This window comes from Polypterus senegalus, chromosome 8 (genome assembly GCF_016835505.1).
Source record: "Polypterus senegalus isolate Bchr_013 chromosome 8, ASM1683550v1, whole genome shotgun sequence".
Classification (NCBI taxonomy): Eukaryota; Metazoa; Chordata; class Cladistia; order Polypteriformes; family Polypteridae; genus Polypterus; species Polypterus senegalus.
The window spans coordinates 45778578-45794784 of record NC_053161.1 but is presented as its reverse complement, the minus strand read 5'-3'; the positions used below and the strand labels follow the sequence as shown (position 1 = coordinate 45794784).

Sequence of the window (16207 nt, the reverse complement as noted above, 5' to 3'; positions counted from 1 at the left end):
CGAATACGATATTCGCGAGATACAAGTTTAATGAGAAGACGCAGGGTATAAATGAGACTTTTGATCACTTTGTAACAGAGTTAAAATTGCTGATGAAGGACTGTGCTTATGCAAATGAAGATGAGATGGTCAGGGATAGAATAGTGTTTGGCACAAACTCAGCAAAAGTGCGAGAGAAACTTATAAGTGGCGGGTCTGAGCTAACATTAAATAAAGCCGTGGACATCGCAAGATCGCACGAGGTAGCACAAGCACAGCTGAGAACCTTCGATGCATGTACACCGAGCAGCTCACGTGAACTGACTGTGAACGCAGTATGGAGGCAAAAAGCAAGAGCGCCAAAGAGCGCTGAACAAAAAACGCATTACACATTTCAGACGGCAGCAATAGAATATGAAGCGACTGACACATGCATATTCATAAGTTCACCTACTGTGGAAACAAACCACATGGTGGAAAAGTCAATGTCCAGCTAAAGGAAGACAGTGTAAAAAATGTGGTAAATTGAAGCAATTTGCTAAAGTTTGCAGGACTGGGAAAGGTAAACCCGTGCATGCAGTGTGTGATGTCTCAGATAAAGAGGAAGACAAGCTTTTTATTGATGCAGTACGATAGGAAAAACCCTCTGACGCTGAACAAGCCTTTGTAGACATATCAATAGGAAAGCAAGGTGTAAAGCTTAAGTTTAAATTACGTTCATAGACACGCTGCCGCTAAATATCCGCAGGCAAATCCACAAATTAATACTGGGAATGCCTGCTAAACATCTTAGATTCACGAGTACCTATTTGGGTGGTGATCCCTTCAATGAATGAAACCTGTTATCTTTACAACGGTTAACAATGAGGATGAGATGGTCAGGAATAGACTAGACAAACACGGAATGTAACTTGAACATAACACAACCTCCAAATATGAACCTGATTGAAAGAAATAATGATGATCAAATCCTGGATGACAACAACACTCATAACACAAAACAATTACATTGACAATCATGTTACGTTATTTTTAAAATGTTTCCTTTTCTTTTTCATAACTTCTTTAACACACTACTTCTCCGCTGCGAAGCACGGTTATTTTGCTAGTCTATAATATGTAGAAGGTAATACATGTCATATGCTTTGCTAATAATTTGCATCACAATTTATCAGAGACTGGGCAATAATTTGAGCATTCAGATGGTTCTTTGCCCTATTTTTAAATAAGGGTATTCAGTCCTGAATTAATTGAAGGGTTTAGATTGGTGAAAGAAATATCAGAGTTCAGCATTTGGATCTGTGAGGGTGCTAGCTGACTCCAGAAAGCAGAAAGGACCTTCTGAGGCAACCCATCAGATCCAAGCAGTTTTCCAGAATTCAAGGAGTTTAGAACCTCCCTAAGTTCCAATGATCAGCTGAAAGCATGGTTGACAGTTTACCTAATTTCTGAAGGAGAATACTTACAGCTTTCAAATTCAGAATAAAATTCCAGAAACGATTAATGTCCAATTTGGTTGTTAGTCTAGCCATGGAGTTTGAGAGTGTGTGCTTTTAATCAACAGCTTTTACGTCTGACTTGCTACATGAGGATATGTTTCCTTGCCCTGCGGTGGGCTGGCGCCCTGCCCAGGGTTTGCTTTCTGCTTTGCGCCCTGTGTTGGCTGGGATTGGCTTCAGCAGACCCCCATGACCCTGTAGTTAGGATATAGCGGGTTGGATGATGGATGGATGGATGGATGGATATGTTTCCTTCCAAGATGAGAGACAAGTTTCAAGATCAATTATTTTTTGCCTGTGAACTTTAGCCAACATACTGGTATATGCAATCATGAAACTGAAAAACAAATCTTTGTATGGCCATCCACACACATGCTAGGAAATCAACAGTGCAGAATATTAATAAAATCTAAAAGCTTTGAAGCAAGTGCCTGACAAAATTCTTCATTGTGGAGCAATTTAGTGCAACTGGAAGGTCAATTTCTAGCATTGTGCAGTGGTGATCTGATAGACAGGTTGTTTGGAGAGACACGTTAACCGAAAGGGAGGCAAGCAAATTAGAAATAAAAATATAATATAGTCTTGAGTAGGAATGATGTCTGCACAAAAAATTAGTAATGGTTGAGATGCAAATGCCTTTATGAATCCTCTGCTAGATAAAATGACAGCACTTCATTCTTAACATACACTAAGGTCAGCTCATTCACTGTGCAAATCTGTCGCAGATTTGAAATTGATTGATTCTGTCTGGTGTTTAAATCACTGAATTTTTTTGGCTAATAATTTGGATTTTTGAAAAAAATGCCACATCCACCCCCTTTTGCATAAGTAATCAAGGACACCAATATGCTTATCTCCTGGTCCAAGTCCTTGGAGACTCCAAGAGGAATGAGAAAGATTAGATATGATCACAGTAAAGAAGAAAAATGAAGAGATGCAGCAGAAGTAAAATAATGAAATAAGAAGTGCTTGGGAATACCTGCCTCTGCACAACTCCTCCCCACTGTAAATGCAAGCACCAACAAATAATCATGGAGCTCCCTCCCCTAACACAGCCCAAACCTACCCAACAACCATCCATCTCCTGAAAACTACCTCCATCCCTTCTGCCATGCCTGACAGCCACCAAAATGAACCTGAACAAGTTAATAGTAACACCACAGGCACAAAAACCACTCACAAAATATTCAATCTCTGTAATACCAGACTCCAAGACTCCAGTCAGTGGATCCATTGGTCAAGGCAACAGTATTGCCAGATGTTTGGTATTCATGCTATACTGGGTTATTTTTGAAAGTGTTGTGCGGGGAAAAACGTTGATTTGGCTGTGTGCATTTTTTGTGCTAGTTTCAAAGAATACATGTGACATCCCAAACACTCAAACCTGTAAATCATACCTTCAACTCCTCCCTCCCAGATGGCAACAGCTACCAAACTCCTTCAGAATAACCTGGCAGTTTTCAATGTTGAGGAGCTTTAATATTTATGACCAAAAATAGGATAATTTTAAATTGCCACGTAGCTCCCCTGGCATCTCCCCATAAATACTAAGACCTGGAAAAACAAAAGGCCAGCACATGTTTAGAAATTCAATGGTGTTTTCACTTTCTTTCAGCATTCTCTTTCTCAGGTTGCAAATGTTGTTTCTGCAGTTTTTGTCCTTCTTTTAAATGAGCTACACCAGACAGGTCTTAACACAGATAAACTCTAAAAGAATGCTCGGAGCAGGCTCTTTTTTTCTTGTGTTCTTTTAATGTGAGTAATGACATTCTTCACATCTTCTACCACTCTGCGATGGCCAGTGCGATTTTCTAAGCTGTGGTGTACTGGGCCAGGAAGAGGCCCACTGAATCAACAAGCTAATTAAAAGAGCAAGCACAGTTATAGGATGCTTTCTGAACCCACTGGAGCTAGTAACAAAGGGAAAAGTTAAAACAAAACTGACTGTCATTATGAACAATGCTGCACATCCTCTCTCTGAAAAACTAACATGGAGAACTTTCAGCCAATCAATTATTTAGCAGAAGTGTTTCAAGAATTGGTACTGGGGCTGTTTTATATCAATAGCAATTGTGGCGATGCTGGTCCCCTACAGACACCCTCTTCCCACATGGGAGTCTGCTGAACCAACACCGTCGATAGTTATGACCGAGATGGGCTGACATATGAGGACAATTCACTGATGATGCCAGAGGATGGTGGAAAAGGTGCTCAAGTGCTTTTATTAAAAGCAAAGTCAAAACACAAGTAAAACCAACAAAAGTGGCAATGGTGCAGTGTTCAAAAACAAAGTACATATAACAATCCAATAAAAAGTGGGAATAAAAATCAATAAATAAATACATTAAAAATCCGGGGGCTAAAATGCAGACTAACTCCTCCTGATCTCACCTCTTTTTCATTCTCCCTGGCTCACCCATTGCTCGCGTAACCGGCGAAGACTCGGCAGCCATGAGCTCCTTTCGGCCGACCTCCGTCTTGGCTGCCTCCAGGCATCATGGCCAGACCGTCCAAGTTCGGCTCTCCTCCCTTCCTTCTTCGCGCTCACGTGGTCACACCTCAGAAGCCTAAGGAGGGCACCTGACTCGCTCGCCACATTCCACCTGGATGTTCAGTGAGTAGAACTAGCCCCTAGAGTGCCACAGCTAACGCTCCTTCACAGGGCCCCAGCTCGTACTGTCTTCTCCCTCCAGGTGGCCAGATCGTCGTTCCCAAGTCTGCCTTCCATGTCTTTTAACCTCTTTTCTTTTCTCCTTTTCTTTAATTCTCCCCTCTTTAATTGTGCCGACCCGTATATATATATATATATACACTCCAGTCTCCGAGCCTTAATCACACGCCGCAGGAAGCCAATGAAGCAATTGGGAATGATCGCACCCACACGTGCAGGTACGACTCACTTTAACTACCTCATTAACTTACCGCAGTCATGCACCCATGGAGACAACACAGCTCTATAGATTTAAAACTGAACTTTTTTTTTTGAAGCCGCAGACCCGCTATACCACAGCAATAATGCCTCACTGTTAGCCAAGTGAGAAGTATTTTCTTTCTTTTTAGTTATTCTGGTAAGTTATTTGAGAGGGGGGTTGTTGCATGTCATACTATAATATACTGGAATATTTAATAAAAAGCCAAATTTCTCCTTTGGGATAAATAAACTGCCATCTATCTACAGTATCTGTGTAATTAACGACCGAGGCACAATGCCTTCTTCTTCTTCTGCCTCTTCACCTTTTCCCATGATCTAGTTTCTCCAAACAGCTCGGTCCTTTACCTCCTCGTCAGTCTAGCGTGTTTTCCTTCAGATCGTCTACTTTGTCTATCCACCTTCGATTTGGACTCCCTCACTTTCTCTTCCACTGTAATCACCAAAAAGCCTGAACCAGAGGGATTATTCTTTTATCCCATGACTCAACACATCAAAAACAGATCAAAGAGGTAAGGATTTATAGAAGATCCCTTTAGATCTCTTAAAGATAATGCCTAACAAGTGTAAATCACATGAATTATTCCACATTGTCAAGTCCTTTCTATAATAACATTGAAATGATGTCAAGTCAGTATACCTGTAAATTTCTGAAATGGTAAAATAATAATAATAATGAAAGTCATCACAGGGCACACTTTTTAAATATAATTCATATACTGTAAAACTATGTAACTCTTTAATTTTTCTGCCAGGATTTTTTTCCAGTAATAAATAAAAAAAAACATCTTTTAATACATAAAACAACACAGTATACAGAAGACACCTTTATTTATAGCTAGAACAAAAACACTGAATTAAAATGTATTTACATTTTTATTTTAACATAAATTTGGGCAAAAGCTAAATCTCATGCATATATAAATACAAAGTATTATATTTTTGACAAATAAATATTCATATAAACTCCTGCTTCAAACATATATAAAAATAGAGCAACAATATGAAATTGGTATGACACGTAATACTTTGTGTTTTGGAAATTAGAAAAATAAAAAGGTATTCATGCCAATGAGATTACCCTAAAATATATATGGACGTGCATTGTAAAAAACATAATCAATGTGCAGTAAAATATAATTGTGCGTATTGGTATGCTTTTTACTTATGAATGGTAGATATTTAGCACTATTTCATAGTTTTACAATTTATTTCATTTATGGTTAAGATGAAGTAAAAAGAATTCTTCAATAGTATTGCTTCATAGTGATGAGTTATTAATAAATTGCTAAAGTAAATAATATGTATCAGAAACTTATAGAAATAAGAAACTGTATGCTTAAGATTTAGGAGAGAACTAGTTAGGTTAACCTGCTAAAATAACAAGAAAGTGCTTATGAGAAATAGCTTATATATTATCCAAAAATAAAATAAATATATACATGTGAATACTGTAAATGAGTGTATACATGTACAGTATGTAGTAATGATACTATATACACTTTTCATAAAGCTACACTTAGAGCTGCCTAATCAATAACATCATTCAAATCCTTTCCCCTTTTTCATTTCAATTTCAGACTTGTAAGAAATAACATTTTACTTCGATTAATTTTTATTCTCTCTTAAGTAATTTTGCTGCCACCAAAAATTTATTTATTTTTTGGTGTATTATATATTATACAGTACATATGCTTTTTTCACATATTATCACATCTGCTAGTTTTTTTTTAAAAGAACCACATTTTGGTGGAAACTGAGAATAAATCCAGGGACAGTGGAGTTCAACTCACTGACAGAAGAACACTGCAGAGTCCCTCGTGCACTGTTTAGTAGTTTACCTTCTTCTTATTCCTTACCAGACCTGCACAGGTGCCATGGTTTTACTACAAGTGAATCAAAGCCATATTTATTTTGTCCCGATATTAATAAATAATTTAGAGAAAGAGCAACGAGGAATAATTAAGGTGTAACAAGTTATAGTATGCTTATCAGGTGGCCAGATATGTCAACATATTTTGCAGCTTACATCTCTCATTTGCAAATAACCATTCACATAAATACACAAAGATAAAAAAACACAAACAGAAATGAAATATTGTGTAAACAAAATGGATAGCACACTCATTTTCATACAATAATTATTTTGGTTAATGTCCAATGTAGCTTCAAGGCTACTTTAACAGGGGGCTGTGTGGATTGACAGAATAAAAATAATTGGTTACTCTTAGAAACACACTACAAGATGAACAAATTAAATAAAGAAAGAAAGCCATATAATATTAGCCTTTAAGAGCATACCCATATATATTATCTGCATTGTACTCTACATAAACACTTAAAACTTCAGAACTATTTTGCTCCCAAACACAAGCAAGTTACACAATCTAATATTGCAAGGAGGGAGATAAAACAAGGAAGTAGTTTTTCATTGCAGTCAACAACTTTATGAGACATTAAGGTTGACTTTTTCTATCCCAGTTTTGCATCTTACATTGATGATACTAAATATATGGAATTTTGTAGTTTACAAAGACACTTATATTCTATCGTTCAGATCTGTCTGTTGCACGTTCTCTTTTTTAAGAATCGTTAGTTGAACACGTTTGACCATAACATGGGGACATGTGCTCACATAAATCCAACAGAGAATTCCATGCTGCATTGTGTAACTTGCTCAGACCAAACTGAAATAGAAAAAAACCCAAAGCTAAATACAAATGACACAGTTACTATAAGTAATAAAGATGCAGTTCATGAATCAATGTGTCACAACATTAGTGCCCATCTTTGCTAAGGTTCATACTACAGGTTAATCCTAAAAGGAGAGTGTGTAAAAAAGAGGCAAACTAAGCAAGGATTTAATTTACAACTAGAGAAAAGAATCTTAAAATGTTTATTGCAAAGCAAATCTTGGCTTATTACAGACGCCCATGGACTAAGTAAAGTAGCTCTGAGCCATGTAATGGAAAAATGTCACCCATTAGCAGTGTGATGAAAACTCATTTGCATCTGGTCTTCTTCTTTGTAAAAGTGCATCAAGACCTGGGAGACAACCAATTGAAATTTAAACCTAGACACAAGCTAATAAAATATGTTCTGCATTCTACTGTATGTTAGAATATATGATCTTCTAAGCTGAAATGTCTTATGGTGTTCCATCCATCCACGTTTTCACTTTAGTTTCTTAGACTTTACACAGCTGGGGAAGCCAGACTCTTTTATTTACCACTGCAGTTTCAAAGGAGGTCATTGTTTCTTCAAAAATAAACTGAAAAAGACAAAAACATACAGTCAGACTTTACTTATCCCTTTACTTAGTATATGTCATAAACCTTAAAACCGTTTAACATGTGACAGACATACTGTTAAATATGACCAAACACTCTCATAAAGTATTACATTTGGAAAGTTATTAGTTAATATTACATTTTGAGGCCTGCTTAATCCAGTTCTGTATTGTGGGAGGGTAGGACCTTAGCATAGCAAAACTAGCCGTAAGGCAAGAGACAGTCCTGAACAATGTTTAAGTATTTTTACAGTGACTCCAATAGTTAAACATTTCTTAAAATTTCATTTATTAAATTATATTTCTTTGAATATTAATTAATAGGTTTATATTTTAAAAATGTTTATTATATACTGTACAAAGACTGGATACCTGTGTTCGGTTTGAAAAGTTGTATTTTTTCTTGTTTGTTAAGTATACATCCTTTTCTCTGATGAAACACTGAAAAAAAATAGTCAAATCAAAATGCTCACTTGCCATTCACAATATTAGTACAGACATTATTTACATTTCATGTTAAATACATGGCAAAGGTCTGATGATTATAAATACCATTTATATCTACTGTGTCTTTATTCATACAATTTTATTCATAAGGAAAAATAAACTTTAAAATACTGAGTTTTTCTAGCACCCTGTTGAATGGCTGTCATTCCTCTGAATGGACATTACCCATGATTATCAGTCCAATACCAATGGGTTAGTACATTTCTGCTTGATTCTGCCTAAACATCTAAGAGGTTTATTGTCTATATCCTTAATTTAATACTAGTAAAGTACTTAACCTTACAATATTTGCATACATAAACATGCAGAACACCACTTCAACTTTGATAAAATCATACCAGTATCAAGTTCTGTTTAAATACAAATTGAGGTATTGAGGTTGGACAATAACAGAGACAAAGAAGCATTCTTGGAAATTTGCTGTGTTCATTCATTTAAAACATTTCTATTTTTCTTAGTTACTGTATGTTGCTTTTTATGTGTGTTCAGGATTAGGCAGGTTTAGTTCAAAAAAGTTGTAATGTTTGTAAATGTAATTGTCATAATTACAGTTCTTTATTTTAACAAATTACTTTTTAGTTATATTCTTGTCTATATAGTGAACAAAGTCCTATAAATTATGAGAAGTACAGTACATATAGTACAATAATTCATGGATAAAGCAACAACAGATTACAAATTCAGTGTAACATAAAGTTTGGCAGCAGTTCCCAAACTAGCAGCCTTTTTGTTTAAAGCCTAGAGCTTTGGCCACTGCTTGTGAAGAATTCAATAACTTTTGTTATGGAAAAAAACATCTTAAGGTTAAAATAAAGGCTAGGTTAAGCTTTTAATCTTACATTATTTATCAGAAAGAGCACAAATAAAGGTTACAAAGCTTCTTTTATCCTTACATGTATTTGCTTGTAAAGTACATAATCATTTTTATCTTCCAAAAACTTTGCATCAACGTCTTGATAAATGTACTAGCCAACTTGTATGGGATACTTGAAGAATAATAAAAATAATGCCATTGAGCATTAACACACTGATTGGTTGCTTTGATAGTGGTTACTGAAATAAGTTAACTGATGCAAAAAGTAATTTGAAAATAACACACACATTAAATATTGAGTGATAGAAATAATAATTCTAACCAACACAGATGTTACTATTTATTGTAATATTTATTTCACTGTTATCAGGAAAATATATTTTATGTGGAATCTTTCAAATATGTGGGAATTTATTCTTTAAATTTTGCTTTAATGTTTCTGGTCTTTTAAGGTTTAGCTAAAAATGTATTATTCTGTTCTAACAAACATAAAAATGACATCTTTACTTAATATCTCTATAGAAACAAAGAAACACTTTGAAATATGAAGATGTTATCATCCAGGGCTTTTACATTTGTATTCCTAATTATATGCATTCCATAAAAGCAGTGTTTTTATTTTTTTCATTTCACAATGTGAAGCTTTGCAATGAAAGAATATGTTGTATTGTATTGCTCGGCTTGACAACAGTAAATTGGATGTGGCTGTGGGTGAGTATGTGTGTGTTTACCTTGCAATGGGCTGTCCAAGAATTGTTCCTGCCTTGTACCTACTGCTTACTGGTATAGGCTCCAGGATAAGCAGGTTAACAAAATGGATGGCTGGATGGATATCATGTACCTGAGACTTTTACATTATTAACAAGTCAAGTCAAGTCAAGTAGGGGAGCATGTACTGGTACAGTGCGTTGCAGTACCCACTACATGACGGAAAACAACTCGGGATCCTGGTTTGCAACCCCCCAGGCAGACATGTGGTCCACTCCCACCCTCCGGAAATGACCTTCTATCTGCTGCAGCCAGGGGTTACGTGGGCGGCCCCTTGGCCTGGTCCAGCCACTCGGGTCCCCAACAATGAGGACCTTACGAGCCGGATCACCCTTGGGGAAACACGCCACATAGTGCTGTAACTGACGCTCCCTCACAATGTAAGTTATGTGCCTCATTCGGGACTTCATGAGCAACCGCTCATTCGACACAAAGTCAAACCAACGGTACCAAAGGATTTTCCGGAGAGACACAGTACCAAAGGAGTCCAGTCTTCGTCTCAGGTCATTGGATAGTGTCCATGTCTCGCAACCATATAGCAAGGCAGGAAGTACCAGGACTCTAAAGACTTGGACCGTTGTCCTTTTGCATAGATATTGGGAGTGCCACACACCCCTTTCCAGCGACCTCATGACCCCCCATGCTCTCCCAATCCGTCTACTGACTTCATATAAAGAGTCACCAGAGACATGAATGTCACTGCCAAGGTAAGTAAACCTCTCGACAAGGTTGACACTCTCTCCGCAGACAGACAGCTAATGGCTGTGCCGAAGAGGTCATTAAAGGACTGGATCTTGGTTTTTATCCAGGACACTCACAAGCCCAGACACTCAGACTCCTCGGTTGGTCTCTCGAGCACCCCCATCAGAGCCTCCATTGACTCCGCGAAGATCACAGCATTGTCAGCAAAGTCAAGATCCGTGAATCTTTCTTCACCAACAGATGCCCCACAGCCAATGGACCCCACGACCTTGCCCAACACCCAGTCCATACAAGCATTGAACAGAGTAGGAGCAAGAACACACCCCTGACGAACCCCAGAATCAGCTGGGAAAAACGCAGAGGTCCTGCCTCCACTCTGCACAGCACTCACAGTACCAGTGTACAGGCTGGCCATGATATCCAGCAACCTCGAGGGATCTCTCGATCCCTCGAACCCTTAGGATCTCCCACAGGGCTGCTCGATCAACTGAGTCGAACACTTTGTGAAAATCGACAAAGGCTTCAAAGAAAGTCTGCCGATATTCGCGTTTCAGCTCCATGAGAAAACCTCAGTGCCAGGATGCAGTCGATGGTAGACTTCTTAGGCATAAAATCAGACTGTTCCGGTTGCTGGTAGGTGAGCAAGTGATCACGGATCCTATTGAGGACGACACTAGCAAGGACCTTACACAGCACCGAGAGCAGTGTTATCCCCCTGTAGTTGCTACAATCCAGGCAATTACCTTTCCCTTTCCAGAATTTTTTTCTGTCCTGGGTATAACGTTAAACTGCATCTGTACTGCTTGCAGGAAAATCATGGGGGTTGGTGGAAGGATTGGCACTCCAGCCACCATAAAAAAACTTCACAAAGCTCAGAGACTACAGAAAGGACTCCTTTTTACTCTCCGTGGGTGTAGCTCTGCTGCAGCCACCCATAGGAAGGGGATCGGAACAGGTGTGGTGCTGAGGTGTTGCCCACTACATGGCAGCACTTGGGTCCCAAATTGAGGCAGCCCATACGGGTGGGTGCATGGGACGTCTTGTCTCTCCAGCAAGATGATCATCTTCCTCTGCTCTCGGAGGAGCTGCGTAAACTCCTCATTTCTGTGGCAGCACTGTCTGAGGTTCACAGACCGGGGACTGGCCAGATCTCTGTAGGTGGATACACCTTTTATTGGTCGCGTCGGTCTGATGGCTGTCATACTCGGAGAGTAGCTGTTGCTGTAGCGGATTGGCTTTTTACAATGGTGTCCTATTTCATTCCTTTCAACGAACGTATTATGAGACTCAGATTACGCTACTCCCTGGGTGCCTTGTCTGTTGTCTCGACCGCGGTGAGTGATGTCTCGGCGAGGGAGACATTTTATTCACAGCTTCGCTCGGTGGTTGATGGGTGCCCATGAGGTGACACTCCTCTGGTCATGGGTGACTTCAGTACAGCCACTGGCACTGACAGGGCTGGCTATGAGGACTGTCTTGGTCCCCATGGGTCTGGTGACCATGGTGAAAGTGGCTCCATGTTCCTTGACTTTGCAAAAGGTCAGGGGCTACGAATCGCTGGATTCTAGTTCCAGTGCCCTAAACCGCATTGTTGGACTTGGTACTTCACTACTGGTGGTGCAGTGAAGGAGATCGATCACTTCCTTGTGGGCAGATGCTGGAGACTCTTGCAAAACGGCAGGGTCTACAGAAGTGCCCAATTTGTGAATTCTCACCACAGACTTGTTGTTGCTAGGATCCAGCTTAGGTCCAGTAGGTTACTAGGAAAATGAGACTGGACTTTCAGATTTGGGTATGACTGCCGATCCTAATGTGATGTGGGAGACCATCCATGACAAGACCCTGAAGGTTGCTGAGGGTTGTGTTGGTGTCTTCCCAGAAGGAGGTGTTTCATCTCGCAGGGCACCCTGGATATCATCGAGAGGAGTTGCAGAGCACGGCTCAATGGCAACTCTGGTCTGTACTGGGAACTGAGAAGGATGGCTGCGAGGGCTCTGAGGGCAGATGGTCTAGCGACCCACGTCCTGCTTACAGAGAAATCAAAGCATTACGCACATCTGAATCTGTTCCTCGGAGAGTCGCAGTCAAGGCAGCTGATGGAACAGTCCTTATGGATGACACTGCAGTTGTGACCTGCTGGGATGGCTACTCTGAGCAGTTGTTCAAAGCTGATCCTCCGGCTATGTTGTTGGATATCTCTGGGTTCAAGGTTCTTGAGGCTGATCCTCCAATTAGCTGTGAACCTCCCAATCTCACTGAGATTGCACATGTGGTGAACCAGCTGAGGGGGAAGGATGCAGGGATCTGTGGTATCCGGGTTGAACGTCTCTAGGCTGGTGGTAAGGCTGTCCTCCTGGCATTGCAAGCAATCTTTGTCTCGATTTGGGAGACTGCCATCATCCCAACTGACTGGAAAATGGGACTTGTCCTATTATTAACAGTTAGGCTAGAATACCATATCTCCTCAAACCAGAAGGAGTATTTTTAAAATGTTGGATTACAAACACATGCAGAGTTTACTCTACATTTTATCCTTTTGTTGCTTTTTATTTTCTTGAGTTAAAAAGCTGTATGTAAACCATATAAATAAAGACGCCAAAGACTTTCTGTATAAATAAACAACACAGAATAAAACCAAGAAAACCTCAACAACCTCATATAGTACATAATAAAGTAAATTTTAAAAATATTTATATGCACATTGTTATCAAAGATACCTTTTAGTTTTATGTAGTGAATGAATTAGGAGGGACGCATTATTATTTTAATATTTAGCCTACCTGTTAGTAGTACATGTCCCATAAGGGTTGCCACAATTAGCAAAAAGAGCACCACCAATGAAACTGTCAGTATCCAGAAAATTGTCATTTTATCATTTTTGAATGCTACAGGGAAACAAGGAAACAAAACATCATCTTGTAAATATATATTTATTTTATTTGAAAGTTTATTATTTTTATAAACTGATACTTAAAAAAACAGAAATGTGCAAAATAAAGGTATAATTATATGCTGAGAGAAATTGAGTTGATTAACCATCAATGTTAAGTTTCTAATTTTTTTTTTACATTGCATTTAAAATTAGTGCACAAGATGCAAGGGAGGCATTTATACTGCGTTGAGACTTTCAATCAATTGATAACACATTTTCATATTAGAACTGTATTTAAAAGAATTTTTAAAATGTGTATTCAATTAATAAAGGTAATTTGCTCATAGTAGTCTGTAGTTCATTTAGTTAAGCTGATTTTCTATATACTGTTGAACTCTTTTTGTTACTGTGGCTATTTGTCATTACTCACTTTAAGCTGCAAACTTCACTCATTTACTCAGTGCATTTGAAACTTGTTGGTTGTTAATAATTCAGGAGGGGTTATTTAGCACAGCTCCTCTAGCGAATCAATGAAGGATGAAGCCCTGTGAGGAGCATTCAACTTGTACCTATTGGCTCTGTTTCCTACTGTTGATGCAATGTCACAAGTTACTCTACTTTCAGGAAATACTTTGTGTTAGCAGTGGTGTTGAAAGGTTTTTGAACATCTAAGAATGCTCTATTGTTTGCTTTATTTTTGTGTATTCTTTAAATATCTCTTATTTGACACAATATTTCCTTCCAAGCCTAAGTCATCTTCTATTAAAAATGGCTTTTCATATAAATAGTCTTTAAACTTATGTATAGTCTTTAAATAAGCTTCATTTTTGAGCTTAGTTGTTTTATTTTACACAGAGTAAGGTAAGACATCAATAATTACTGGAGTACATTGTTCTGTCCTGCTTGAGGACTCCAGGAACACTTGCAGCTTTTTAGGCATCAGTTATTTCTCCTGTCAAAGGTGAATTTTGAATTTTGTTTAGTAAGGGTTTGTGAATAATGTGTTAATCTCAGCACTGTAATGAGTATTTAGGCAAAGGAAAATGAAAAATTTAGGATTGCCAATGCACCTAACCTGTATACCTTTGGACTGTGGGAGGAAACCCACGCAGACACAGGGAGAACAAGCAAACTGCACAAAGGGAGGACGCAGGAAGTGAACCCAGGTCTCCTTACTGTGAGGCAGCACTGCTACCACTGCACCACCCACTACTATATTTACTTCTGGTAATTTTCATTTGTTAATGGACCTGCATGTAATTGTATATGCTACCAAGTAATGAGACTGTGCACTGCACATGCTTGCAAAGCCTTGGTAACAAATTTGAAGTAATAAGTTGTTGGTAGTAGCCAAGCAAAAACTGCTTCTATCACACAGCATCTAAAGTTCTGAAAACAAATTGCAAATTCATGATGAAGGATGGCAATCTGAGCTGCCTGTCTGGTGCAGTCCACATTTGGGAAACTAGATTTTGCCTGTTGCAACTCACTCAGATTATTACAAAGTTTGATGAATGGACAAAAAGATAAATAAACAGTGCTTTAACCAAAGATGAAATGAGCTCACTTGGGAACCATGACTTTCCTCCTCTTTTGAGTTGAAATAAACCTTTGAAAAAACACAAATTGCCTAATCCATCTTGGATGATTCATTAAAAGTGTTAACCTTCTCCTTTGACATTTGCAAATGGCACACTTAATACTAATTTGTGCACAGACCCTAAATTTAGCTGCCAATAAAATCCATCACTGATAAAAATGTCATGTGTGATTCTCCAAGAAAACATAGACAAGGCAAGCAAACTACTTAAAACACTCACGCATAGCCCTATATTTGGCAGTGTTACAGAGTGTTCCTTTCTGTATGGTGTAAACTTGCTTTAATATACCACTTTTTAGATAACACCTCATATCAACTTTACATACACCAGCTAACTGTAGCATCATCTTCTTAGGAACCGGGGGGTTGGAACATTATAGATTTGCATGAGAAGCCCACAGGCTGCTCAAAGCTATGCCATTGGCCCCACATGCTATAGCTTGCCCACACCTAAACTGATGTAGGTTTAGGTGATGTAATGTATAACATCTTACATAAATGTAATCATATTAAATGCATTTAATTGCAGTTTTGAAATAAAACAGTACACAGCAGCTAAATGATTCAGCTACACAGCTATAGTCCAGATCACAATAATTTGCATTTCAGTTTTCCAAATAATTAGGATATAGCCCTTGCAAGCAGTCTTTTGACATTAAGTCATTACTAATATTCATATTTCATCAAAAAATGACTTACGGCACTGCAATCCACACTTCAGAACAGGTATTGAATACTTAACATCTGTTCTCCTTCCCTGCCAAGCATAACAGTTTCAAGACAGTCAGTCAGAAGTAAACAAAAATGTAGAAGAAATGCACAACTTAAGTACTTCCTCTTACCTGCACACAAATATTTGGATGGCATGCTTCTTTTGGTAAGTTTACAGTTATTTGTTCTGATGAACCCTTAAAAATAAAAATGGCACAGTATGTAAGAACAGAATTGTAATAAAATATTTTTTTATACTACAAACATAGTTAAAAATTTCAAATCACACCCCACCTTTTTTGACTCAAAACTAGGTTTCTACATTACTTTCAAACTGCTCGAAGAGCTTTTCAAAACCTATTATTAAGGTGTTAAGTTTCGGAAGGAAAGCAGCCTAACCCTTTCTCCTGTCATTAAATCTGATGTACTGTACTATCATAATTTGAGCATGATTGCAGAATTTTAAAATATGTGAAACTCTAATAGTAATAATTTATTCCTAATGTTATGATTATTAGCTACCCATTGTTTGTAAGT

The 16207-nt window shown here is 38.2% G+C and overlaps 1 protein-coding gene across 1 annotated transcript in view; it reads right to left on the bottom strand.

Annotated features, from left to right (window-relative positions):
* Nucleotides 1-5980: 5980 nt before the first annotated feature.
* The window catches only part of LOC120533935 (putative interleukin-17 receptor E-like), a 99199-nt gene continuing 88972 nt past the window's right edge, over nt 5981-16207 (bottom strand). Inside the window, exons 14-18 of the mRNA XM_039761065.1 lie at nt 15802-15867; nt 15659-15716; nt 13268-13372; nt 8069-8137; nt 5981-7678 (exon numbers count right to left, since the gene is read on the bottom strand). Of these exons, the coding sequence (XP_039616999.1) occupies nt 7668-7678; nt 8069-8137; nt 13268-13372; nt 15659-15716; nt 15802-15867 (309 nt within the window). The 3' untranslated portion in view covers nt 5981-7667. The remainder of the gene's footprint in view (nt 7679-8068; nt 8138-13267; nt 13373-15658; nt 15717-15801; nt 15868-16207) is intronic.